Raw genomic sequence first — 20475 nt, forward strand, 5'->3', positions numbered from 1 at the left:
GAGATTCATCCTCTTCCATGAGTACAGAGTTGTTTTCCACATACCCATGCTCAGGCTCCTGCATGTTTAGGTGCAGAAAATATCGTGGGCGTCAGGAGGGGAGGCAGGGCATAAGAATGCCTTATGTACACACCGGGGTAGTTTGGTATTAATATGCTTCTCTCCGTCCATCTGTGCTTTCCCTATATTCTCATCCCACCTTACCTTCGACTATTTCTGTGCAAGAAATACGGTAGGCAATAAGGGCGAGAAACTTAGAGAAGAACAAGAAAAGACTAAGGTGTTTGATATTGATCAGCAAGTCGGACTAGAGCAGCTTTCCAGACGCCCCGCCCCGCCCCTGCGCATTAGTTCAAAAGGCTGATTGCTGAGAAGGGCGCTTTGAAGGGGCTTCTCTCATAAAGGGGACGCATAGTTTTTGGAATAGATCAGAATTCACCTTCCTCTTTCAGTCTTGAGCCTCTTTCCTGACCTTCTTACCTCGGCCCCCTCCCCCAACCCACCCACTACGGCGGGCCGCAGGCTTTGGAGAAGGGTATTTGTAACAACTATATTTTGGTATCCGTCCGCCTTATCGGGCCGAAGCGGATTCACTGATGCCACCTCCCGAAACCCGTATACATTTCAGTTCAGGGGAATAGATTGTAGGTTTGGGGTGGAGGAGCTCCCTAACAGAGGGGAACTAATACCGAGACCCTTTGGTTTAGTCGGCTTCTCTCCGTCCAGCGCTGCTTTCTAAAAATCCAGACCCCGCCCCTGCCCACTCCAGTACCGAAACGGCCAGGGTAGGCGGGACGGAGCTCGCCGACAGAGAAAGTGGCGCTATGCAAGGCCTGGTATCACTCCGCTTCGGTGAGGCCGAATCGCCTTCAACTCCCCTTTGCTGCTCCCGCTGTCCGTTTTGGTTCTGGGGACGTGGAGAGACAAAGTCTGCGGAGGAAAAGGTAGCTGTTAAAAGAATCACTAGGAGCGGGTCCCTGAGGAGTCCTGGGGGCGGTAAGGAGAAGGAAATTCCAGAAAGTTACAGTCGTTTGCCAGTTACGGCCCTTCATCTGATAAAGCAGGTATCTCGTCGTGAATCCGCCGTGCCGGGCCAAACCCCAAACATAGTCGCCGCCATTGTCTTGTGTCCTTGTATCCGTCTGACTGTCCGTCCCTCTTTCTTAGGGCTCGGCAACCCTCGAGGCAAGGAAATGAAAAAACTGCTTCTCATCCAAGCAGAGCAGGTCAGTGAGAAGGCGGGCATTGCTTGGGAGTGTGGATATGGGTGTCAGAGATGAACGTGGGAAATGTGACTTGGTCATGGGGCGCGGGTGGTGAGAGGGAGAGAGGGACAGGGGTCATTTGAGCGGCACGCAGTGATAAATTAAAATGATCTGCCTCTTGCTAGCTTGATTTCCAGACACTGCCCTCCCCCCACCCACCATGTTTGGGGAGGGAAAGGAGTGTAGTAGCGGCTTCTAGCGGAGAAATGATGGATTACATTAATAGGAGGAGGGGCTGCTTCTTGCTGTCTGTGAGAGCAGTGGTCTGGGGAGCCCTGGGAGGGAAAGAGTGTAAAAAGCGGTTGTAAGTGTTTGATAATCAAGGCCCTGGATTAGAAAAGGGTCTCCTGTCCTGGTTACTAGGCTAACTATTAATAACCAAGTCTCTCCCACTGTCTTTTCATTGGGTCGTTGAGTATGTATCATGCGTTTATATGTGTAGGTCTGTTTCTGCATTTGCGGTACTCTATGTTTCTGTAAAGACCGGTAGGGGGCAGTGAACCTCAAAGGGTATAAGAAAAAGAAAATTGGCTTAATTTCTGTAGAGAGGTCAGTGCTTGGATGTGGTAGATGGCTAAGACTAGAGCAGGTAGGGATCTTGGGGAAATTCCAGATCTCCTTTCTGCCAGCTTTCCAAACAGCCTTCCCTTATTCCCATTGTGTTGAAGAAAATGATAGGCTTTGGGGAGAAAAAGGAAACACAAGAACTTAGATGAAATTTGGAAATCATACTTTTCATTGATTTCGAAGCCAATTTCCATGGTTTGAGCATTCCATCCCTACTAACACCACCACTATCTTGCAGCGATTTTTGAGTTGTCTCTGCAGGGGAATTGTCAGACTTTGAGAATGGAGCAGAGGAGCTTGGAGATTTGGGGGAGGGGAGGAAGAAAGAGAGAAATTTTTGGCAATCAGGTACTTGTATCCAGAAAGGATCAGTGTCCTATGTGCTGATCTCTACCAAGGGCTCGGTCTCCATTGTCTCTATTTATTTATTTATCTCTGCATTTGTGAATCTTTGCGTGTAGGTCTGTCCTTAGGTCTGTGGAACTCTCAGTTGTTGTGAAGGCTTGTAAATGGTAACCCAACTTGAAGCTAGGAAATAATGAAGAAGAGAAATGTGTCCTATATCTGTTTGGATTGGTGTGAGGGTAGAGTGATTGAGACTAGAGAATTCTATCTCTTCTGTTTTGCCAGTTTACTAACCCGTTTGGTCCCCTGCTGAATTAGTTGGGAGCCTTCCTAAGCTTTGGGGGTATAGAAGGGTAATACCTGCTTTTATTACTTCCCACTTGGTTTTCCTATTCTTATACTTCACCCCAGCCCATTTTTGAAACAGGGAAATGCCAGGGCAGTCACTGAAGAGGAAAATGGTGGGAAACAGGGAGGAGGAGCAGTCCTGAAGCAGGCAATGGGGGAAGGGACCAGAAGGAGGGAAACACTAGACAAACTACATATATAGGGACCAGGGACCAAGGTCAGTCTACCAAGAGATCAGTTTCCAATCCTCCTGTTTGTTTATTTGTCCATAGATCTGCCTTTAGGTCTGCTGTAGGGCTTGTCATCATTGGAAGCAAGGAAAGGAGGAGAAAATTACTCCAGATCAGAGAAGGTTAGTGTATGTGGAGACTTCCTCAGTAGACCTGTAGGATGAAGTAGTGGAGATGTGCTTGGGTGCAGTAGGGGTAGAGAGCCAGTCTAGGGATTCTTCAGTCTCTCTCACTCCCATTCAGCTTTTCCACTCTCCATACTCTTGTTTTGTGTCTGGAAAAAAGATCGGTTGCAACTGCAGTAGTAGGGAGCATGAAATGAAGGGAGAAGGAGTTTGCTAATTATCTGCCTTTTACACTTAGCACTGAATTTTCATACTTTCCTGTCTCTCTGTGCTAATCAACATGAGCAAAAAGTTGGAAAAGACTCAAAGCCCCATTTCCTTCCTCCACCCCTAGGTCCAACTTCAGTGGCAGATCTGGTGGCCTTGGAGTGGCTGAAGACCACCACCCTCCACAGGGCTGCGCTCAGGCACACAGCCATCCTTCCCTTCCCTGAGTGAGCTTCCTCTGCACGTTGTTTATATCACTGGCAGAGCCTATAGTTGGAAAGGGGGCTGAGTGACAACTGGACTTTGTATGAAAACACCAACCTGGGAGAGACCTTCAGTCAAGGCTGAGACGGGGGTGGGGATACATAATTTGGCCTTGCCTTTAACTTGGATCATGACTGGCTTCGAGGCTAAGGCAAGGGCAGAGGAGGGGCTGGAGCTGGCCTGAAAGCTGGAATCAGTGGCCCTGCCAACACTAGAGCCAAGGCTAAGATCCAAGCCAAGGCAGTGGCTGAGGCAGAATTGGAAACAGGACCAGTGACCCAGGCCAAGCCTGGGGATGGAGCAGTGGCCAGGACACAGGCAGTGACCTACGCTGAGGCCGTGCCTTGACAAGGGAAGTGAGCAAGATGGAAGCTAAAACTAAGACTAGAGTTGTGGCTGAGACTAAGGCAGACCCCCCTACAGAACCTGGTATAGTGTCCCAAACCAAGTCAAAGGCCATGCCTATGTCCAGGGTCAGTGCTGTGACCAAGTATGAAGTCAAGGCTGGTGCTGGAAGTGAAGCCAATATCAGGTCCTTTGCCAAGGCTGATGATAAAGACAATATTGGGTCCAGGTCCCAGAGAAGGAGAGAGGCCAGCATCAAGTTGAGGGTGGGGGACAGAGCTGGTATTGTAATCGAGTCCAGTGATGAGGCTGAAGAAAATGTCTGCTCTTGGTTTTGGACTGGAGAAGAGCCTAGTGTAGGATCCTGGTTCTGGCCTGAAGAAGAGACCCCTTTTCAAGTGTATAAGCCTCCACGTAAGATCCAGGAAAAGCCCAAGCCCACACCCAAACCCAAACCCGAACTTACTATAAAGCAAAAAGCGGCAGCATGGTCAAGGGCCAGGTTTTGTGTCCTAGTCCCAGTAGAGGGAGGGGAACGATCCTTGCCTCCAGAAGGGAACTGGACTCTGGTTGAGACCTTGATTGAAACTCCTCTTGGGATTCGGCCTCTGACCAAGATCCCACCCTATAATGGGCCTTACTTCCAGACCTTAGCTGAGCTCAAAAAACAGGTTAAGTATAGGGAAAAGTATGGGCCCAATCCAAAAGCCTGCCGCTGCAAATCACGTGTTTTTAGTTTAGAGCCTAAAGAATTTGATAAACTCGTTGGCCTACTTAAGTTAACTAGGGATCCTTTCATTCATGAAATAGCTACAATGATAATGGGTATCAGTCCTGCTTATCCATTTACCCAAGATATAATTCATGATGTAGGTATTACTGTTATGATTGAAAACTTGGTCAATAATCCCAATGTTAAAGAACACCCTAGAACTTTAAATATGGTGGATGACAACTGTGAGTCTTCTGGAGAACCAAAAACAGGAGAGTCATATGTAAACCAAGTTTGTAAGGACATAATCTCTTATACTTTGAACTCCCCTGAGCAACTGGCTGGACTAAAATTATTAGTGCAGCTGAGTGTAAAATTTGAGGACCACCATATGATTGTCAATTACATTCCAGATTTCCTCACCTTGTTAAACAAGGGAAGTGGCAAAACCAAGTTTTGTGTTTTAAAAGTGTTTTCGCGCTTGTCTAAAAATCAAGCCAATACAAGAGAACTGATCAGTGCCAAAGTACTGTCATCATTGGTTGCGCCCTTTAACAAAAATGAGTCAAAGGCCAATATTCTTAATATCATTGAAATATTTGAGAATATAAATTTCCAATTCAAAAAGAAGGTGAAGCTATTTACCAAGGAAGAGTTCACTAAATCTGAACTTATTTCCATATTCCAGGAAGCAAAAGAGTTTGGTCAGAAACTACAAGACTTAGCAGAGCACAGTGATCCTGAGGTGAGAGATAAAGTTATACGATTAATACTCAAACTCTGAATAGCCGTATGTTCTCACAAAGCCTTGAATAATTTTTTGGTGTTGTAATATGAAATGAATGCATATTATAAGTTCAATATTTATGCCATCTGTGCTGATTGAAGGAGCCAGTTTTATGGATACCAAATGATCTTGAGAGCTTGAATGTTTGTTGATTTTTATTGTGCTATATAAATTGAGATATTTTTAGTACTTCTGCAATATGACCTAATAATGAACTTATTCATCCTGAGTAAGCTATACTTCTGTGCTTTATATTGACATAAGTGTATTCATTTAATACTTCATTTACGTGTAAATAAAGTTGCATGCTAAAACTGGTGAAAACATTGTCCTAGTTCTTCAGTTGAAGTCTAGTCAGAGGGATAAAGCACAAGTAACAGAATAGTAAAGAACAATGTCTGTGTCTGTAGTGGGGTACAAACAAAACAAGTTTACATTGAAAGATCACTTAGTTTCAGCATGTTCAAAGAGTAGAATCACTCTTTACACAAGAAGACAGGACTGTGCTACTGGCTGACATCTGGGCAGACCTGGAGAAAGGAGTGAAGACATAGACTTAGCAGTAAAGGAACACAGATGCTTTCATTCCAGTCTGAGTCCCAGAACTTGTGCTCAGCCTTTCACATAAGATGTCTCATCAGGATATCTTGAAGCTTTTTAACCTCCAAGAAAATTCCTGGTTCTCATTCCCATTTAGCAAAGCCATGGAAGTGTGGTTCTAAAAGGACCTAGTCCCACTGTGCCCTCAACATCCAGGTGCCCCATCTTGGGGTACCGAGTTTACTGCTTCATCTGAGGCTCCCTCCCCCTGTATTCCTGGGTCTCAGAGGAGGGCCTTTCTAGGGTCTAACTACAAAAATTGCTTCATGGAAAATCTCATTTGCCCCATCTTTATGACTGTTTGTTCTCATACTTGCTTTTGTTTGCTGACCAATGCTTTGGACTTGGTGATTTGCACCTATGCTTGATGACAGTGCCGTGTTTGTGCTGATCCCTTTTGATTAGAGCTCAGCTCTATGAGACAGCCACAGGAGACCAAAGTCCTTTAGGAGTGTGTGGTTAGGAAGAAATTAATTCCCCTAATCCCACTATCCTATTTATTTGTACAGTTTACAGAGCTGAAGCCATGTTGTCTATACTACCTCAGCTCCTCCTGTTTATACCTAATAAAAGCTAAGTTCTGGTTAAGAGTTTGTGGCATAGAATGCCAGAGTTTAGATTGGGATCTGGGGTCACCTCTGCCTCTCCTACCCTCTGTCTCCTTTGCTGTTATCATTCCTCTTTCCTTAACTGCCCAGAATTGGGAAATTGGGTATTGAGAAATACAGTGTACAAATACTGGTCTTTCTATTGAGCTTCCTCTCTCTCCTAACTTTTTATGTGTTTGGGGGAAGGCCTAAACCTACAAATCTCAACAAGGTGTCATGTACCCCTAGTTTTAGCAGCTGTCTTTAGTTTAATTTCTGTTGAGGTCAAATCTGAATCTATCTTCTGTATATCTAGGACTTAAAATGAAAGACAACCAACCACATTTGTGCATTAAGGGTGAAAAAATGTAGGTAGGCTTTTTGCAACATACAGTTGCAACTTAGATGATTTTTGGAGTTCTTTATAACTTGTTTTTAATCCACAAAACTCCCATCGTCTGGAATTCCAGCTGTGGGTACTGCTTTCAGAATTGGGGATCTTCACAGTACAATTGGACCAGACCCTTTGGAAATATTCTGTGTCTCAAATGCCCTATGGAGCACACACTTAATCAGTTGATGGCTGTGGAATTTTCCGTTAGTTAAAGAGAACAGTGAGTTTGGGGTATGTAGGTGTTTGTATCAAAGCAAGAAGCTGATGGTCTGTCCTTGAGTAGGAATTATGGAAGACAGAGTCAGTTCCCAAATTGTTCCTGGGGTGTACTCAAAGTCAAAACCCCATTGCTCATCTCTTGTTTCATGTCCTTTTCTGGAAAAATAATTCAGGCAAGCCCATGTAGTATCAGGGCTGATCCAGATGTTACTTGTCTCAATATGTTGCTGGCTGGGGGTAAAAATCAGTGTAGATTTCTCATCTTTCCTGTCATCAAGTAAAGCAGGAAATCTTCCTGCAACACAGCTGGACTATTAGCACCTACCGACCCTTTGCTGGGCCCTCAATTTTATTTATTTATTTATTTATTTATTTGCCCTCAATTTTAAATGAGGAACTTTCAGGGGAATCCATCTGTATAACATCACCAAATTCCCTAGCAAGTCTTTCAGGGCTCTATATCCTTCAGCATATTTTCATTGTACCCATTATATCCCACCTGCATTCAAGCCACATGGGACTTCAAGCTCTCTGAAGCACCTTAGGTGAGAAATCCTCATCCAGAACTAATGATTCATCCCTCAGTGAGCCAGTGACCAAGTACAAAAAAGCTTTTAGAGGAGGGGCACACTATCATCCTTCAGTTTTCATAACAGATAATTTCTTCTGAGTCAAAACTAGTCTGGTATGAAAAACAAAAACTTCTGTGGCTGTCATCCCTTGGTGTATAAATCTCAAATGGATAAGAAACAAGAGGAAATGGCTCAAAGGTTGTGCCTTTTCCATTTGAGCCTCCTGTTAAAGTAATGTCGTTTTTCTGGTATACCAAGAACAATGGTAGGAACTTTTATAATTTACATAAATCCATTAATGTCATTATATATAAAGTTTTGAAATACAATATTAAAATTACCAAAGATAGCCTAGATGAACGACTCTATTAAGTGAAAAGCTTTACAATTAATTCCCTCTCCCTTTCTCTTCATTCTGCCAGAAACCCATGGCTCCACTGTACAGAAAAATATATTTTCTTTTTGGGACTGTTGTGGCCACCCCTCAGAGACAGAATACACTATCACCCCAGATTTGGTTCAGATGCTGCTACTGATGATGTCACACACATACACACACCAAGACAGAATGAAAAGTTATTACTCAATAATGAGTGTGTGTATCTTCTTTGTCCATTCATCTATTGATGGACATCTAGGTTGTTTCCACATCTTGGCTCTTCTAAATGCCGCAATGAGTATAGGGGTGCGTATATCTTTTCAAATTAGTATTTTTGCTTTCTTCCGGTGAATACTCAGAAGTGGAGTTGCTGGATGGTATGCTAGTTCTATGTTTAATTTTTTGAGGAACTTCCATACTGTTTTCCATAGTGGCTGCACCAATTTACATTCCCACCAACAGTGCATGAGGGTTCCCTTTTCTCCACATTCTCGCCAACATGTTACTTCTTGTCTTTTTGATAATAGCCTTTCTAACAGGTATGGAGTGATATCTCATTGTGGTTTAGATCTGCATTTCCCTGATGATTAGTGATGTTGAGCATCTTTTCATATGTCTATTGGCCATCTGTCTGTCTTCTTTAGAGAAATGTCTATTCAGGTTCTCTGCCCATCTTTTAATTGGATTGTTCATTTTTCTTTTTTTATATTGAGTTGTGTGATTTCTTTATAATTTGGATATTAACCTCTTATTGGATATATCATTTGCAATTATTTTCTGCCATTCAGTGGGTTGTCTTTTCGTTTTGTTGATGGTTTGCTAAGTGAAATAAATCAGACAGAGAAAGACAGGTACCATATGAGCTCACTTATATGTGGAATCTAAAAAACAAAACAAACAAAACAAAATGGAAACAGTAGGAGTTCCTTGGTGGCCTAGTGGTTAGGATTCTGGGATTTCAGTGCTGTGGCCCAGGTTCAATTCCTGGTCAGGGAACTGAAATCCCGTAAACTGCACGGCCAAAAAAAAAAAAAGAAAAGAAAAAGAAACCCTGGAAAAACATGAACAGACTTACAGATACAGGGAGCATCAGTTACAGCTGATGAATGAATATTGATACATTATTACTAACTAAAGTCCCTAGTATATATTAGGGTTCACCCTTTGTATTGTACATTTCTATGGTTTTTTAAAACTTATGGTAAAATAACATATAAGGTTTGCCATTTTAACCACTTTTATGTGTATAATTCAGTGACATTAAGTACATTTACACTGTCATTTAACCATCATCAATATCAATCTCCAGAACTTTTTTTTATCATCCCAAACTGAAACTCTGTATCCATTAAACAATAACTTCCCACTACCCACTCTGATCAGGCCCTTGTGAGCACTATTCTATTTTCTATCTCTACAAATTTGACAAATCTAGATACAATGTATCCAGAATGTATCTATGATATTTGTTACTTTGTCTGGCTGTTTCATATAGCATAATATTTTCAAAGTTCATCCTTGTAGCATGTATCAAAATTTTATTTATTTTTAAGACTGAATAATATTTCATTGTTTGTATATACCACATTTTGTTTATCTATACATCTGTCAATGGACATTTTGGTTGTTTCCAATTTTTGGCTGTTGTGAATCATGCTGCTAAGAACATTGGTGGTACAAATACCTGTTCGAGCCCTTGCTTTCAATTATTTTGGGTAAATAACTAGAAGTGGAATTGTTACATCATATGGTAATTCTATGTTTAATTTATTTGAAGAACTGACATACTGTTTTCCACAGTGGCTGAATCATTTTTCATTCACATCAAAAATTCACATGGGTATCAATTTCTCCACATCCTTGCCAACATTTGTTATTTTCTGTGTTTTGATAATACCCATCTTAATGTGTGTGAGGTGGTATCTCATGGTTTTGCTTGGTATTTCCCTAATGACTGATGTTGTGCATCTTTTCATGTGCTTATTGGCCATTTACATATCTTCTTTGAAAAAAATGTCTATTTGAGGCCTTTGCCCTTAAAAATAAATCCTTAAAAATAGGGTTGTTTGGTCTTTTTTGTTATTGTTGTTAGGTTTTAGGAGTCCTTTAAATATTCTTGATATTAACCCATTATCATATATTATGATTTGCAAGTATTTTCTCCCATTCTATGGCTTGCCTTTTCACTGTCTTGAAAGGGTCTTTTGATGCACATAAGTTTTTAATTTTGACAAAGTCCAATTTATCTTTTTTTATGTTTTGGTGTCCTATCCAAGAAATCATTGCCAAACTCAATGCCATAAAGTTCTTTCCTATGTTTTCTTCTAAGAGTTTCAAAATTTTAGCTCTTGAGTTTGTCATTGATCCATTTTGAGTTAAACTTAGTATGTGGTATAAGGTAAAACTCCAAATCAATTCTTTTGCATGTGGATATTCCCAACACCATTTCTTGAAAAGAATGTCCATTTCCCATTGAATGATCTTGGTACCCTTGTCAAAAATCATTTGGCCACATATGCAAGGGTTTATTTCATGGCTCTTTATTCTGTTTCACTGGTTTATATGTCTATCTTTATGTTGGTACCATACTGTTTAGATTGCTGTAGTTATTGTAGTAAGCTTTGTGTGATGTTGTGATTTATAAGTAATATAATTGGTCACTCAGAGGACCAAAATATATTTCTCATATATATTTGGTCTCCATCCATGGTTCCTGGCTCACAGCTCCTGAAACCCTTGAAATTTCCTGAATGATAAGAGCAATGGGAGCCGTTTTGTCATAATATTTGGTCTCTTGTCCTCAGTTTCTAAAATCCACTTCAGAGCCATTATGGTGAAACGGGTGTATTATTACTCATAACAAGCCTTTTTCCACCACAACTGGGTTTATGTTAATGAGGTGACTTTTGGAAAGCACCAAAGATGGTGTCCGTCACCGGAGGAACCAACTCTGTGATTAGAAGTTCGTAATATTCAGTTGAAACCCCTCCTATTACTTCCTGGGAGGGGAGAGAGGCTAGAAGTTGAATCAACCACCAATGGCCAATGATTTAATCAGTCATGCCTATGTAATGAAGCCTCCGTAAACACCCAAAACGATGGGGTTTGGAGAGCTTCTGAGTTGGAGAACATGTGGAGATTCTGGGACAGTGGAGCGCTGGGAGAGAGCATGGAAGCTCTGTACCCATTCTCCATACCTTGCCCTACGTATCCATCTGGCTGTTTCTGAATTACATCCTTTGATAATAAACCAGTAATCTGGTAGGTAAAATGTTTCTCTGAATTCTGTAAGCCACTCTAGCAAATTAATTGAAATCAAGGAGGAAGCCATAGGAACCTCTAATTTATAGCCAGTTGGTAGCTGGCTAGCCGTACAGGTAGCAACCTGGATGCGCAGTTGGCATCTGAAGTCCAAGGAGGGGGTCGTGGAAACCTCCAATCTGTAGTTGGTTGGTCAGAAGCACAAGTAATAACCTGGGCTTGAGATTGACATTTGAAGTGGAGAGCAGTCTTGTGGGACTGAGCCCCTGACCTGTGGACTCTGATGCTCTCTCTGGGTAGATAGTGTCATAATTAAGTTTAATCGTAGGACACCTTGCTGGCATTTGAGAATTGTTGTTGTTGTAGGAAACTATCTTCCCCCCAACACCCCGACACACACACATTGGAATTGGGTTCAGAACCACTTTAGTTGGTGTCAGAGAAGTGAGTTTGCTAGAAAGCCCTGGCTCACATAAACATGTAGTTTGGGAAAAGAAAGGATGAAAGGGTGGGGGTTGAGGAACCTTTGATTCATGGTCATGCATGGTATGGAACAACAGCTGTGCTACAATCCATTACTAAGGGTAAAAGTTACCAGTGGAATTTAGGGATGGATCTGTTGATGAAAAACTGACAGTCAGTCTAAGAAAGAAATAGAAAATTTTATTTGAGACAGCCTGAGGATTATAACTAGGAAGGCAGACTTTCAGAAAGCTCTGAGGACTGTTCCACCTGTTAGAGGTCAAAGCACAGTTATATACATTTTTGAGAAAAAGGATTATATATCAAGTGATGTATTGACAGTTTACACAATCAGGATCTACATGTACAAAGTGAGTAGGGGGCCATCATGATCCCTTACAAGATTAAGAAGGAAGGTTATCTCCTAGGGAGGTCTGGTTAGTGCAGATGCACAATACACACTAGAGGAGAGGGAGGAAGCCCGAAGGGGCAGAGAAAAATTTTACGTTTAAATTTTTCTTGTCTTGCCATAAAATATGAATTTTATTTCATCAAATCCAACTCCTGGGGAGTTGTCTCACTGGATGAATAAGGAAATGCAGACTAATAAGAAAGAGGTAAAATATACAATCCCTTGGTAACTGTTATCTGTTAATAGCTAAACTTAAAGTAAAAGAGAGTGCTGGATCAGACCCTGATGCTAGACCAAGCTCAGATTTCAGTGAGTCTGAGCTTCAGCCACTAGCCTCACAGCTGCCCTCACTCCAAGGTAAAAATTATGCAGGGGCAACAGAAAGTACCTCTAAGACCTCTGGTCACCAAGAAGGTAGTCATTGTAGGGTGAGGGGAAAACCAAGAAACTATTGAAACCAGAGGACATAGTGTGAAGGAGTTGTTTTATTTGGTAGATTGATATCATCAGTTTACTGAGGAACCTTTACTGAAATAAATTGTGAGAGTGACTAATTTAGGAGCTGTGTCTTTGGTTTTGAGTGCTGCAGAATGAAAGAGCATGTTTGGGTTGGTACAGGTTGCACAGATCACTATAGAACAATCACAGATGGCTATGTGTGATCCAAACACACAAGAGGTTTTTTCTGAAGGAACAACTAGCCTGGTAGATGGGATAAAGACCACTGTAAGGTCTGTTTACCCTGAGAAGGGGACTGTCCATCTTCCTCTATGAATGCCAAGCGGAACACCCCAGATGAAGCAGCTGATATGCTTTGTATGCAAGCCATGTGGGACTGGCTTTATGATGACCAGGATATTCACCCAATGAATATACTTGTTATCCAGGTCATAGTAGATGCTGTGGTTAAAGGGCTTCTTTTACGTGGATACCCCATTGTAACCTTACTGCTGCAAAACCGAGGGATAGTTCAAGAAGCCTTATGGAATTTGCTTTCTCAGCTTCCCCTCATGGTCTTATAGATGCTAATAAAAATATTAGGTTATTAACAAGAGAATGCAGACAGCAGAGGAGAGAATCAAGAGAATAGTTTTAGCAGGGTAGGAAATTTTAAAGTTATTAAGGAATAAGGTGAATAAAGCAAATGTTGATAGGAGTGGAACAAAGAAGATAGAAAGAGGAGAGTCATGGGACTCATCCCAGCAGGGTGGAAATCTTTAGATGATAATTAAGAAGCAGAGTGAAGAGCAACAGTCAGCTCTACCCACCACCAGAGCCTCCCATCAAGCCTCTTAGATAGCCTCAACCACCAGAGGGCAGACAGCAGAAGCAAGAAAAACTACAATCCTGCAGCCTGTGGACCAAAAACCACAGTTACAGAAAGATAGAGAAGATGAAAAGGCAGAGGGCTATGTACCAGATGAAGGAACAAGAAAAAACCCCAGAAAAACAACTAAATGAAGTGGAGATAGGCAACCTTCCAGAAAAAGAATTCAGAATAATGATAGTGAAGATGATCCAGGACCTCGGAATAAGAATGGAGGCAAAGATTGAGAAGATGCAAGAAATGATTAACAAAGACCTAGAAGAATTAAAGAACAAACAAACAGAGATGACCAATACAATAACTGAAATGAAAACTACACTAGAAGGAAGCAATAGCAGAATAACTGAGGCAGAAGAATGGATAAGTGACCTGGAAGACAGAATGGTGGAATTCACTGCAGCGGAACAGACTAAAGAAAAAAGAATGAAAAGAAATGAAGACAGCCTAAGAGACCTCTGGGACAACATTAAACGCAACAACATTCACATTATAGGGGTCCCAGAAGGAGAAGAGAGAGAGAAAGGACCAGAGAAAATATTTGAAGAGATTATAGTCGAAAACTTCCCTAACATGGGAAAGGAAATAGCCACCCAAGTCCAGGAAGCGCAGAGAGTCCCATACAGAATAAACCCAAGGAGAAACACGCCGAGACACATAGTAATCAAAGTGGCAAAAATTAAAGACAAAGAAAAATTATTGAAAGCAGCAAGGGAAAAACGACAAATAACATACAAGGGAACTCCCATAAGGTTAACAGCTGATTTCTCAGCAGAAACTCTGCAAGCCAGAAGGGAGTGGCATGATATACTTAAAGTGATGAAAGGGAAGAACCTACAACCAAGATTACTCTACCCGGCAAGGATCTCATTTAGATTTGATGGAGAAATCAAAAGCTTTACAGACAAGCAAAAGCTAAGAGAATTCAGCACCACCAAACCAGCTCTACAACAAATGCTAAAGGAACTTCTCTAAGTGGGAAACACAAGAGAAGAAAAGGACCTACAAAAACAAACCCAAAACAATTAAGAAAATGGTCATAGGAACATACATATCGATAATTACCTTAAACGTGAATGGATTAAATGCCCCAACCAAAAGACATAGACTGGCTGAATGGATACAAAAACAAGACCCATATATATGCTGTCTACGAGAGACCCACTTTAGACCTAGGGACACATACAGACTGAAAGTGAGGGGATGGAAAAAGATATTCCATGCAAATGGAAATCAAAAGAAAGCTGGAGTAGCTATACTCATATCAGATAAAATAGACTTAAAAATAAGGAATGTTACAAGAGACAAGGAAGGACACTACATAATGATCCAGGGATCAATCCAAGAAGAAGATATAACAATTACAAATATATATGCTCCCAACATAGGAGCACCTCAATACATAAGGCAACTGCTAACAGCTCTAAAAGAGGAAATCGACAGTAACACAATAATAGTGGGGGACTTTAACACGTCACTTACACCAATGGACAGATCATCCAAAATGAAAATAAATAAGGAAACAGAAGCTTTAAATGACACAATAGACCAGATAGATTTAATTCATATATATAGGACATTCCATCCAAAAACAGCAGATTACACTTTCTTCTCAAGTGCGCACGGAACATTCTCCAGGATAGATCACATCTTGGGTCACAAATCAAGCCTCAGTAAATTTAAGAGAATTGAAATCATATCAAGCATCTTTTCTGACCACAACGCTATGAGATTAGAAATGAATTACGGGGAAAAAAATGTAAAAAAGACAAACACATGGAGGCTAAACAATACGTTACTAAATAACCAAGAGATCAATGAAGAATTTGAAGAGGAAATGAAGAAATACCTAGAGACAAATGACAATGAAAACACGACGACCCAAAACCTATGGGATGCAGCAAAAGCAGTTCTAAGAGGGAAGTTTATAGCTATACAAGCCTACCTAAGGAAACAAGAAAAATCTCAAATAAACAATCTAACCTTACAGCTAAAGAAACTAGAGAAAGAAGAACAAACAAAACCCAAAGTTAGCAGAAGGAAAGAAATCATAAAGATCAGAGCAGAAATAAATGAAATAGAAACAAAGAAAACAATAGCAAAGATCAATAAAACTAAAAGTTGGTTCTTTGAGAAGATAAACAAAATTGATAAGCCATTAGCCAGACTCATCAAGAAAAAGACGGAGGGGACTCAAATCAATAAAATCAGAAATGAAAAAGGAGAAGTTACAACAGACACCGCAGAAATACAAAGCATCCTAAGAGACTACTACAAGCAACTTTATGCCAATAAAATGGACAACCTGGAAGAAATGGACAAATTTTTAGAAAGGTATAACCTTCCAAGACTGAACCAGGAAGAAACAGAAAATATGAACAGACCAATCACAAGTAATGAAATTGAAACTGTGATTAAAAATCTTCCAAAAAACAAAAGTCCAGGACCAGATGGCTTCACAGGTGAATTCTATCAAACATTTAGAGAAGAGCTAACACCCATCCTTCTCAAACTCTTCCAAAAAATTGCAGAGGAAGGAACACTCCCAAACTCATTCTATGAGGCCACCATCACCCTGATACCAAAACCAGACAAAGACACTACAAAAAAAGAAAATTACAGACCAATATCACTGATGAATATAGATGCAAAAATCCTCAACAAAATACTAGCAAACAGAATCCAACAACACGTTAAAAGGATCATACACCACGATCAAGTGGGATTTATCCCAGGGATGCAAGGATTCTTCAATATACGCAAATCAATCAGTGTGATACACCATATTAACAATGGAAGAATAAAAAACATATGATCATCTCAATAGATGCAGAAAAAGCTTTTGACAAAATTCAACACCCATTTCTGATAAAAACTCTCCAGAAAGTGGGCATAGAGGGAACCTACCTCAACATAATAAAGGCCATGTATGACAAACCCACAGCAAACATCATTCTCAATGGTGAAAAACTGAAAGCATTTCCTCTAAGATCAGGAACGAGACAAGGATGTCCACTCTCACCACTATTATTCAACATAGTTCTGGAAGTCCTAGCCACGGCAATCAGAGAAGAAAAAGAAATAAAAGGAATACAAATTGGAAAAGAAGAAGTAAAACTGTCACTGTTTGCGGATGACATGATACTATACATAGAGAATCCTAAAACTGCCACCAGAAAACTGCTAGAGCTAATTAATGAGTATGGTAAAGTTGCAGGATACAAAATTAATGCACAGAAATCTCTTGCATTCCTATACACTAATGATGAAAAATCTGAAAGAGAAAATATGGAAACACTCCCATTTACCATTGCAACAAAAAGAATAAAATACCTAGGAATAAACCTAACTAGGGAGACAAAAGACCTGTATGCAGAAAACTATAAGACACTGATGAAAGAAATTAAAGATGATACCAACAGATGGAGAGATATACCATGTTCTTGGATTGGAAGAATCAACATTGTGAAAATGAGTATACTACCCAAAGCAATCTACAGATTCAATGCAATCCCTATCAAATTACCAATGGCATTTTTTACGGAGCTAGAACAAGTCATCTTAAGATTTGTATGGAGACACAAAAGACCCCGAATAGCCAAAGCAGTCTTGAGGGAAAAAAATGGAGCTGGAGGAATCAGGCTCCCTGACTTCAGATTATACTAAAAGCTACAGTAATCAAGACAATATGGTACTGGCACAAAAACAGAAGCATAGATCAATGGAACAAGATAGAAAGCCCAGAGATTAACCCACGCACCTATGGTCAACTAATCTATGACAAAGGAGGCAAAGATATACAATGGAGAAAAGACAGTCTCTTCAATAAGTGGTGCTGGGAAAACTGGACAGCTACATGTAAAAGAATGAAATTAGAATACTCCCTAACACCATACACAAAAATAAACTCAAAATGGATTAGAGACCTAAATATAAGACTGGACACTATAAAACTCTTAGAGGAAAACATAGGAAGAACACTCTTTGACATAAATCACAGCAAGATCTTTTTTGATCCACCTCCTAGAGTAATGGAAATAAAAACAAAAATAAACGAGTGGGACCTAATGAAACTTCAAAGCTTTTGCACAGCAAAGGAAACCATAAACAAGACGAAAAGACAACCCTCAGAATGGGAGAAAATATTTGCAAATGAATCAACGGACAAAGGATTAATCTCCAAAATATATAAACAGCTCATTCAGCTCAATATTAAAGAAACAAACACCCCAATCCAAAAATGGGCAGAAGACCTAAATAGACGTTTCTCCAAAGAAGACATACAGACGGCCACGAAGCACATGAAAAGATGCTCAACATCACTAATTATTAGAGAAATGCAAATCAAAACTACAATGAGGTATCACCTCACTCCTGTTAGAATGGGCATCATCAGAAAATCTACAAACAACAAATGCTGGAGAGGGTGTGGAGAAAAGGGAACCCTCTTGCACTGTTGGTGGGAATGTAAATTGATACAGCCACTATGGAGAACAATATGGAGGTTCCTTAAAAAACTAAAAATTGAATTACCATATGACCCAGCAATCCCACTACTGGGCATATACCCAGAGAAAACCGTAATTCAAAAAGACACATGCACCCGAATGTTCATTGCAGCACTGTTTGCAATAACCAGGTCATGGAAGCAACCTAAATGCCCATCAACAGACGAATGGATAAAGAAGTTGTGGTACATATATACAATGGAATATTACTCAGCCATAAAAAGGAACGAAATTGAGTCATTTGTTGAGACGTGGATGGATCTAGAGACTGTCATACAGAGTGAAGTCAGAAAGAGAAAAACAAATATCGTATATTAATGCATGTATGTGGAACCTAGAAAAATGGTACAGATGAGCCAGTTTGCAGGGCAGAAGTTGAGACACAGATGTAGAGAATGGACATATGGACACCAAGGGGGGAAAACTGCTGTGGGGTGGGGATGGTGGTGTGCTGAATTGGGCGATTGGGATTGACATGTATACACTGATGTGTATAAAATTGATGCCTAATAAGAACCTGCAGTATAAAAAAACAAACAAACAAACAAAAAAAAAGAAGCAGAGTGAATAAAACAGATCTTGATGGGCTTAAAACAGAGATTTTAATACAACACTGCCAAAGGACTTGCTGGCCCCCCAACATTAAAGGGCCCTAAAGAAGTCAGCTCTGTTTACCACAATTTGGAGAAATTTTGAAAGCCAGAAAGCAGAAATTACAATGAGAAATCTGACCAATCACTTAGGACAAGGGGTAAACAATTAATATAAGATTGACAAATCTTATATAAGATTTAAGATATATAAGACTTTATATAAGTGTTCATATAAGTCTTATACATAAGACTTTATGTGACTTATAGAGTCCTTTGGCTCTACCCCTTGCTAAGGATCAAAACCTTTTGCACAAGCTTGGGTAAAATAGTCGGGGTGAAGAAAAGATTCCAGGACTCCTTGATACAGGAATCCTATGAACTGTGGTACCAAAATCCATTGGTGAAACCTTGACTCGGGCTACAGTTCAATTGAGAGAACATAAAAGTGTAATGGTTAATTGAATTATGAAAGTTGGAATGTTACCTGAATGTTTTCTGGGAATGGAAACTATGTCTGGCTGGGGAACACCTCCCTTACCTAGTATTGTAAAACCAAAACCTATTGATGAAGTCCTAGTGGAGGCTACAGTTAGGAATATAAGGGTTGATGAAATTAAGGTAAAAGTTTGTAGGAGAATTGGTATATTTAAACAGGTTTTATGTGAAGTGGTTGCATCTTTTTTTTTTCTCTTTTTACCTGATTGTATTGTGGGGATGGACATTATAACTGACTGGTGAATGTTTCCCATACCTAGTATTGTAAATAGAAGGCATGTAAATCTACCCTTCAAGCAGTGTTAATTGGACATGCTAAATGGGAACCAGTAAGATTGCCCGAGCCAAAACAGCGTGGAGTAGAGGCTGAGGTGCTGATAGGCTGTGTGATACCCCTATGTGAGGCATAGAATAGACTGGGGCATATGACAAGAGCTGTGAGCACCTCGACAACTACTGGCACTTTGGACTAGAGAATTTCCATTTGAGGGGCATTTACTACCTTGCAATCAGTGATTAATTGAAGCTACCCCTAAGACTGACTGAAGGACATAAAGTGATCTTGAAACTTGAAACAGCCATAATATCTAGGATTATGGGGATGGCAGTGCCCAGAAGAGTTCCATAATAAAATGGAAATGGTTTATAAAGGAACATGCTGCCTGGGAGATGCAAGGAGGAGATACTCCTGAGAGCAGGGAGCCTCTTTTAACCAAGGACTGACTCTGGAACTGTGTGAGGAGCTACTGGATTCTGTTGTAACTTGGACAGTGCCCTATAAAGAGCCCTTAAGACCAACAAAGAGCTGCTTGGCTTGTGGATGGCAGTTCCATGGTGAACAGACAATATCTTGGAAATGTTTGGAAAGTCACCACTCTGATTGAAGAAGGTAAAAACAGATCAGCCTAGTGTGCTGAATTGCATGCTGTTTTCCTAGCAGTGGTAGAAGAATTGAGCAATGGCAAAAGCCCTTATGTTTGGGTTTTTACCTAGACATGGACAGTAGCCCATGGCCTGGCCATATGGTCAGGTAGATAGACAATGGAAAACTGGACTATTAAAGGGATGGCCTTAATAGGGCACAGCCTCATGGAAATCACTGGGAATTTAAGGGGTACATTAAAGTAGGACATGTTGATGCCCATCAGAAGAACCCCCTTCCAAGGTTCAGAAGGTGATTGGAACCACTAAGTGGACATTTTGGTGTGCTTCCTTGATGTGGCCACCTGGGTCCATGAAATGAGTGGACATGGGGGAGTTGCAGCAGTGCAAAGATGGACCGAATCTAAACATATTTCTCTTGCACCCTCTGAGGCAATGCCAATAAGAACTGTTCCGTATGCCAGCAAAAGAGACAGACTGCAGATGGCTATGTGGCAGATTCCTTGGGGGTTGCGGGGAGGCCCTGATTAGAGCTGACAAGTCAGACTAATGCTGGTAGCCCTGGGAGGCTACAAATGAGTCCTGACAGGAA

The 20475-nt window shown here is 40.7% G+C and overlaps 1 protein-coding gene across 1 annotated transcript in view; it reads left to right on the forward strand.

The window, feature by feature from the left end:
* Window positions 1-1471: 1471 nt before the first annotated feature.
* ARMCX5 (armadillo repeat containing X-linked 5) overlaps window positions 1472-20475 on the forward strand; it is a 139309-nt gene continuing 120305 nt past the window's right edge. Inside the window, 4 exon segments of the mRNA XM_068532651.1 lie at window positions 1472-1569; window positions 2798-2877; window positions 3503-3688; window positions 3691-5153. Of these exon segments, the coding sequence (XP_068388752.1) occupies window positions 1472-1569; window positions 2798-2877; window positions 3503-3688; window positions 3691-5153 (1827 nt within the window).

Source organism: Eschrichtius robustus, chromosome X (assembly GCF_028021215.1).
Source record: "Eschrichtius robustus isolate mEscRob2 chromosome X, mEscRob2.pri, whole genome shotgun sequence".
NCBI lineage: Eukaryota > Metazoa > Chordata > Mammalia > Artiodactyla > Eschrichtiidae > Eschrichtius > Eschrichtius robustus.